The sequence below is a fragment of the Orbicella faveolata genome, unplaced genomic scaffold (genome assembly GCF_042242905.1).
Source record: "Orbicella faveolata isolate gen_17 unplaced genomic scaffold, um_ofav_v1 contig_48, whole genome shotgun sequence".
Classification (NCBI taxonomy): Eukaryota; Metazoa; Cnidaria; class Anthozoa; order Scleractinia; family Merulinidae; genus Orbicella; species Orbicella faveolata.
The window spans coordinates 8178872-8186607 of NW_028301578.1; the positions used below are offsets into that span (position 1 = coordinate 8178872).

General features: G+C 38.8%; 1 protein-coding gene across 1 annotated transcript in view; it reads right to left on the reverse strand.

Annotated features, from left to right (window-relative positions):
* LOC110059840 (protein bark beetle-like) overlaps positions 1-7736 on the reverse strand; it is a 57803-nt gene that overhangs the window by 37530 nt on the left and 12537 nt on the right. The window contains exons 4-5 of the mRNA XM_089280633.1: positions 3523-3766; positions 152-3106 (exon numbers count right to left, since the gene is read on the reverse strand). Of these exons, the coding sequence (XP_089136759.1) occupies positions 152-3106; positions 3523-3766 (3199 nt within the window). The remainder of the gene's footprint in view (positions 1-151; positions 3107-3522; positions 3767-7736) is intronic.

Below are 7736 nucleotides of genomic sequence, written 5' to 3' on the forward strand. Positions count from 1 at the left end.
TCAATACAGTTGTAAGTAAGCACGGGTATACATTGTCCTTCTTTAAGTCCATGACTGAAGTAGGTAAGACGTATCATTTATTTCTCGTCCAATATGTGTTGTTTGTTGTAAAAACTATTTAACAGAAGCCTGCAAAGAATGGCTTACTTACCTTTGATGAGAAACAGTACAAAGTGCACCGTGGTAAAGTAATGATCGTAATAGGACATTGAGCTTTCGAAAAGGACTGAGCTTGAGTTTGCTTTCCAGAGAGGACGGCTTTTTAAGCTTAATGAGTGAACATCCCAATGAGTGCTTAGTGTCTTGTTTGTTCCACTGAAGACATGGAACACTGACGACCATCGCAAATCGTGGTGGATTAACTGCATTCCAACGCTATAATCCTGTGGAACTGTGATCACCTTCTCACAGGCATGGCGGCCTTTTGCTCTCACAACCAAGTAGTACACTGCGCTAGAATCATCGATAAAAGTGTCATTTTCAGAGCACACGTTGATGTTCTTCTTCACACTCATGTCGGCTATTTTGAAAACATGGTCGTTAAGGGGCTTCCAGCTATAATAATACGTAAACCCGTAGCCTTTGGTGTTTACAACATTAGTAGTCGTGAGGCTCAGAAAAGGAGATTCTAGAAGTACTCCAGACCCCTCAGTATTGGTTATTGTCGAGTTTATGATGTCGGGTGAAACTTTAAAGGGATCTGGATACATCATTTGCACTCCCATGCTGGCAGAATTATTCACCAAGACGCCATTGATGTTGTGCTGATTGACGTCCACCCTTAGAGCAATACCAGGGATGCTGAGGTCATCTCTGTAAGCGAAGCCTGCGTAGTCTATATCAACATTTCTGATGTCACTTTTCTTTGGTGTTATCGTCATGTGAACGCCGCTCCAATAAGGAGTTTTGCAACGAATATACGCGACATAGCTGGAGCATGACGATGATGCCATCCAGTTGTTCCCGTTGCAGTGTATGATACTGTCACTTTCATCTGAGTCACATCGAACATTATGGACAAAGGTCTCTTTTCCATTTGAGTAACGATAACTGTAACCTTTTGCTTCATATCCTAACTGCCTGCATACTATAGTAGGCACATAGTGATATCTTGCTAGGCACACCGGCATCCATGTGTTATTGAACCATATTTCAAGTGTTCCGTCCCATGGGTCAGGACTACCAACGAGTCTTATTTCCTTTTGCAAAGGCTTCTTAGGAATAAGCTTTACCCTCTTGCTCTCTGTACCTTTGATGACAACCTGACCAAAAACAATGAAAACGGCTTGCAATGGAAATTCCAATGTGACATTTTCTTCAATGGTAAGGACGCCATTAGGTAGAACTATGACATCCCCTACTACTTGGTAAGTGTCACTGTCTTTTGGTAAGGTGACAGTTTGATTTAGTGTTCCACCTAACATATTTCCTTGAAGGAAACAGAAACGACGGGTACCATTACGGACCTTAACTGTGTTAGAATGAACGGAATCCAGAAATGGGTAGTACTGAATCTGTGCTAGTTCGACTCGATCGCCAAAGTGAAAAATCCTTTTTTCTACTTTGCATTCGTCTCTTGAGCCCCACCAGTTTTCCCTAGCCTGAATAACTCTTTCTTGATCTTTAAGGAGAGTTGCCATTTCGTTAGGAAACAAAGGATTGACAAACGAATTATGCTCCACGGTGATTGTCCCTTCTTTTACGGCTAAAACTGCTTGTGTTTTAGTACGAACATAGCTGCTGGAGAATGACTGGATGGCTCGGTTCTCGATGAATGAGTTATTGTTGAAGACGATGTACCGCTTTGTGGGAAAAGCATTGTAGTCAACGAAAACAGTATATTCTCCTATATTCTTGAGGAAGGTGCTGGATAGAACTCTCACATGGGCAGGAAAGGAATAATCGTCGGAACAGTAATTGTCATAGTAAGCCACCTTCAGTGCATAACCACTATTGTTCTTGATCTCGTTATTTGCTAAGACAGCACTTAGCTCGTACCATTCTGGACCATAGATGTAAATACCGAATTTCTGGTTTCCCTCGACCGTGTTTCCGGTAAATGAAAGTTGAACGCTTCTGTGACGTGGATAACTAGAGTACCATCTGCAGCCGGAAGGATAAAACCAGCAACCACCGAGCTCGTTATTGGCAATTGTAGAATTGGCCACTGTAACAGCATAGTCCTCGACACCTTGTCGAAATCCATACATCAGACCAAATAAGACCCCATAACGATTGCTTTTCAAAACACTGCAGTTCTGAAGATGGGCAGACTGAAGACGAGCGTCAAAAGAATCCACAAGCCACAGTCCGTTCCGTTTGTTACCATAAACATAACAGTCCTTTAAAGTCAGTTGTCCTTCTTGGTTCTCTAAGGAAAAGCCATCAATTTGGTTACCAATGGAAGACCACGATTCTATGTTCATGCTGCTGACTCCTTGGTAGAAAACCAGGCCTGTTTTCAAATTGTAAGATGTGGAAATTTCCTGCAAATTAACGCTACCCGTGAAAACCTCTTTAACATGTACGCCATGTAACGTATTTCCGTCAAACGAGGAGGATGTTACGTTCATACTCTTGGTTCTTACTCTTTCAAACAAAGCACCGTTCTGTGAGTTTCCAAGTGAAGTTATGTCTGAAAGAAGAATCTGGCAATCTTCACGGAAGTCCTTGAAATAAACTCCTTGGCCTCCGCTGTTGCGAAGAAACTCTGTGTTGGAGATATTTATAATAGAGTCGAGTGGGTTTGAGATGTATAAGCCTTCACCCAGGTTCTCGTTCACGTGACTGTCAGTCATTAAGAAAGATAACGTTCCTGACTCGATTACCATTCCTGATTCGTGGTTTTTCGAGGATGTGACAGTTTCAAGTACCACTGATCCCGACATTTTCTCAATGTACGCGCCACGTTTTTGGTTATCAGCAAGCACAGATGATACGACATGGAGTCTACCGTGTGCTCGCCTTATATGTAGGCCAACACCACCGTTTTTCGACGTCACCGTGTTAAAAATTTGAAAATAGCCCATCAGGTCATATACTGCAATTCCGGTTTTAAAGTTGTTGGAAAAAGTACTCTTTGATATTAGAAGGGATGGAGGCGACCCTGCATAGAAATAAAACCAAGAACATGATAAAAATACCCGGAAAAAGATCTTATAAAAAACCTTGAAAGTTCCGACCTCTGTTCAATAAACATACAATGAGTGTCTTTTCACAAGACAGTTTTTCTTGGCCTATATAAATAATCTACCGTTCTTTTTCATTCAGAGTTTCCTATTCGGAACAATATTTAGCTGTTTTGCAACCGAATACTTGTTTTGTAAAAGCAACAGACGAAGCAGGAGAAAGCAGTTTATACAAGAAGACAAGAACAGTTCAAACATTCGGAGCAAACCAAAGCGTCGTGTATAACTTTGAAGTAAGTCAATCCTGGATACATGATAATAAAATTTTTACGTCTACAATCTCCTTAGATCAACGTTTATTTTGAGAAGTTACTGCTGTAACTTTAACAGGTACCTTGATCTTCCACTATGATCATTTCCAGATTGGCTGGAACTTTGGAATTGCCTTTAGAATAGAAAGAAATTTCCAAGACACAACTAGAAGCAGTTTTTACCGTCTTTCCATTGTACTTATCTGTAATCTTGATGAGTACGTTGTTGTTGTGTGCACTTCCATCTGTAATGTTGAGCTCAAATTCACTTCCTACAATCGACCGTAAATGCACGGAAAGTGTTCTTCCAGGTCGCGCTCTGAAGACCTACAAAATAAAGTAATTTATAATACAATCGAACCTCTATAAAATGCTAAGACAGCCGAGGTGAAGGATTAATCGTCCCTGTTGGAACGGTGACTGCTATTAAACGATTAGATTATGAGCTCGAGATTTCTATCACGTATAGAAATCGAGAGCGAATAATCTAATTGTTTTAGTATAAATCTACTAGTTGTTCAAAACTTTAACTAAATCCTCTTCACAGACACTTCGAAAACGCCAGGAAGGGGCTGTCATTTTATTAACAAGCAGATACTGCTAAGCCACTCAGTATCTATCACAGATTATAGTTCACCACTAAATTTTCTCCGATTGTTATTGGTTTAAATCGATCACGTGACGCGATAGTGTTCATCCGCGGAGAGACACTATCAGCCCATAGTGCTTGTTTGTGAGTCTGTTAATTTCGAAGTCCTCTTGTTTGTTTGTGAGTCTGTTTGCTTGTTTGCGAGTCTGTGTTTGTTTCTAAATCTGTTTGTTTGAGAGTGTGTTTGTTTCTTTGTTAATTTTTTTGTTGTGAGTCTGTCTGCTCATTTGTGAGTCTGTTGTGAGTCTGTTTGCTTGTTTGTTGGTCTTTTTTGAATATGTTTCCTTGTTTAAGTCTATTAGCTTGTTTGTGAGTCTTTTTGCTTTTGAGTCTGTTTGTTTGTTTACGAGTCTGTTTTGTTAGTGATTCAAATTGTTTGTGATTGTGTTTGATTTCTTTTGTGAGTGTGTTTGTGTGTTTGTCAGTGTGTTTGGTTTGTGTATCTGTTCTTGAGTCTGGGTGTTTGTTTTGGGGTTTTACTTTCTTTGTTTGTTGTTTTTTTTGTGACTCAACTGTTTGTTTGTGGGTCTGTTCTCTTGTTTTTGATTCTACTTGTTTGTGAGTTTGTTTCTTTGGCTGTTTGTTTGTTTGTGAGTCTGTTTGTCTATGGGTCTGTTTGTTTTTGAGTCTGTTTAAGAGTCTGTTTGTTTGTTCGTTTAAATTTGTTTCTTTTTGTTTGTGATTCTGTTTGTTTGTCTTTGAATCTGTTTATGAGTTTGTGATTTTGTTGTCCTATTTTGAGTTTGTTTTTTTTCTTCGTGAGTCTGTTCGTTTGCATTTTTTTGGTGTGTGACTCTGTTTCCTTGTTTTTGAGTCTGTTAGCTGGTTTGTCAGTCTTTTTGTTTTTGAGTCCATTTTTTGGTTGTTTGTCCGATTGCTTGTTTGTTTGTCTGTGAATTTATTAATTTGTGAGTCTGTATGTTTGTTAGTCTGTTCGTTTATCGGTCTGTTTGCTTGTTTTTGTGTTTGGTTTGTTTTATGGCTTGTTTGTTTGTTTTTAAGTCTGTTTTCTTGATGGTGGGTCTGTCCGTTTGTGAGTCTGATTGTTTGAGTATGTTTGTTGTTTGTTTGTTTGTGTGTTTGTGTGTTTGTCTGTGTGTCTGTTTGTATGTTTTTGCTTGTGTCTTTGTTTGTGTGTCTGTTTGTGAGTCACTCAGTTGTCTGTGAGTTTGTTTGGGAGTCTGCTTGTTTGTCTGTGGGCCTGTGTCTGTTTAAGGTTTTCTTGTTTTTGAGTCTGTTTTTTTGTTTGTAAGTCTGTTTGCTTGTTTGCGAGTCTGCTTGTTTGTGTGTTTGTAAGTCTGTGTTTCCTCGTGAGGCTGTTTACTCAAGTTGTTTTTGAGTCTGTTGTTTTTTATGTGTGAATCTGTTTGTTGTGAGTCTGTTTGCTTGTCTCTGATCATGAGTCTGTTGAGAGTCTGGTTGCTTGTTTGTGAGTCTTTGTTTGTGGGTCTGTTTGTTTGTTGATGAGACTGTTTTGTTTGTGAGTCAAATTGTTTGTGATTCTGTATGTCTTTGTTTGTGAGTTTGTTTTTTTGTTAGTTTGTTTGGTTTGCGTGTCTGTTTTTGAGTCAGGGTGTTTGTTTTTGGGTTTTTCTTTCTTTATTTTTTTCTCTGTTTGTGACTCTGTTTGTTTGTGAGTCTGTTTGTTTGTTTTTAATCTATTTTCGAGTCTGGGTGTTTGTTTTTGGGTTTTACTATGTTTGTTTGTTTGTGAGTCTGTTAGCTGGTTTGTCAGTCTTTTTGTTTGTGACTGTTTGTTTGTCATAGAATCTGTTTGTTTATGAGTTTGTGATTTTCTTTTCTATTTTGAGTTTGTTTCTTTGTGAAACTGTTTGTTTGTGAGTCTGTTTGTCTGGAGTCTTTTTGTTTGTGAGTCTGTTTGTAAGTCTGTTTGTTTGTTTGATGGGGGTTAGTCTGTTTGTAAGTCTGTTTGTTTGTTTGATGGGGGTTAGTTTGTTTGTGAGTCTGTTTTCTTGTTTTTTGGGTCTGTTTGTTTGTGAGTCTGTTCGTTTGTTTGTGAGGCTGTTTGTTTTTTGTTTGTTTGTATGTATGTTTGCTGAATAAACTTGTTTATTAATCAATGTATTTTTATGTTATTTTAAGACTGGTCTTCCTGCGAAGTAGCTTTTTATTTAGCTAAGCGGTGTTGTTACTATAAATAGGGACGACAACGCAACGACAACGCGGACGGCGACGGGAACGCCATTAGACCAGGGAAAAGCCAAAAGGTCGACTGCGAACGACTGGTGGGAAACAGGTTGACGTTCTGCGTTCGGGCCCGACGTGAGTGAAGCTCATTTCGCATTGTCTGAAAACGTGAGATTTCGCTTTCGTTTCCTTTACTGTGTCAACGCTAAATAACCCGTAATACTAATTTCGAGGAACTTTAATGCTTGTTTTCTCTTGGTGTGTGAGATATTTCATTTTAAAGAAACGTCGAGAAATCTGAAGCGAACTCAAGCCAGTCGGCGAACATGTGAGTACCGTGAAATATTCTTTTTGAAAGCTTACCGTTTAAGTTTAATAGTTTAATAATATTTTGTCATGCTAGTACAAAAATAAATCAAAGAAATTACAAAAAGTACATGACTGGAGAATAATTGAGGTAATTTAAATTCCCAAACAAAGAATATTCTCCGATATTAAACATTCCAAAAACTTAAGAAATAAAATTTCAGTGCGTCCCAAAACTAGCCTAATTAAATTGCATACTAAAATTGACACTAAAAATTATGAAATAAAGACAACTTACACGCATTTGAACCGAAATTTTTCCTTTCAAGAAGTACTCAAATGTCAGATGGCTCATTATGGTGAAATTCTAACACATCTAAAAGGTAGACACCATTAAAACTTGTGTAGCTGTTTTCATTTTCAGTCGTAAGATCAGTGGGTTACTTAGATCTTTATCAGTCGGAACACGGATGTGTTGTGCCAGTCTGATTAAACATCTGCTGATAATAAGTTCATTTACTTCACTATACAATTCAGCGAGAAGGGGCAAGTCGCGTTTGTGGAAGCCAAATTCGGATAGGCACTCGTCGTCTTCAAATCATCGAAGTTAAAATCAGTAAAAGGAATCATAAGGCTGGTCGAGATCGTTAGACCAGTTTAAATCGTACAAGAGTAGAAGTTCGTCATCGTTTAAAACACCTTCATCGTGGATTATCAAGAGCTAATTGCGAACTTCTTTCAATGAAGTCATCCTGATAAACAGAGGACGAATATCAATAATGTCCATAACCTTGACAGTGCGGAAACCACGGTTTCCGACGGTGCTGCTTAATGTTTGTGAATTCTCGCCATAATGACGCTCTCTCTCCAGCCTTCTCACAGGCTTCGGTGTCGCCATAGCCGTCCGCATTCCCGCTGCTTAAAGTCCCTAATAAAGAATACCTTAACATACAGATTTAGTCAAGCCTAAAAGCGGAGCTCTTGGGCCGGGTTGTTCAAAGCCTGAGTAAGATAACCCAGGTTAAGCGAAAATTTCATTTAAGTTTTGTAACTCTGCGATGAGGTTTTCTGTATGTTGTTTGGCCGGCCTTCTGTTTTGAGTTTGCATAATCTCATAATACGCAACACAAAAGCAGTGAAAATTACTTGTATACAAGAAATATTTATACTTCTGTTAACTTTTAAACCTAGGTT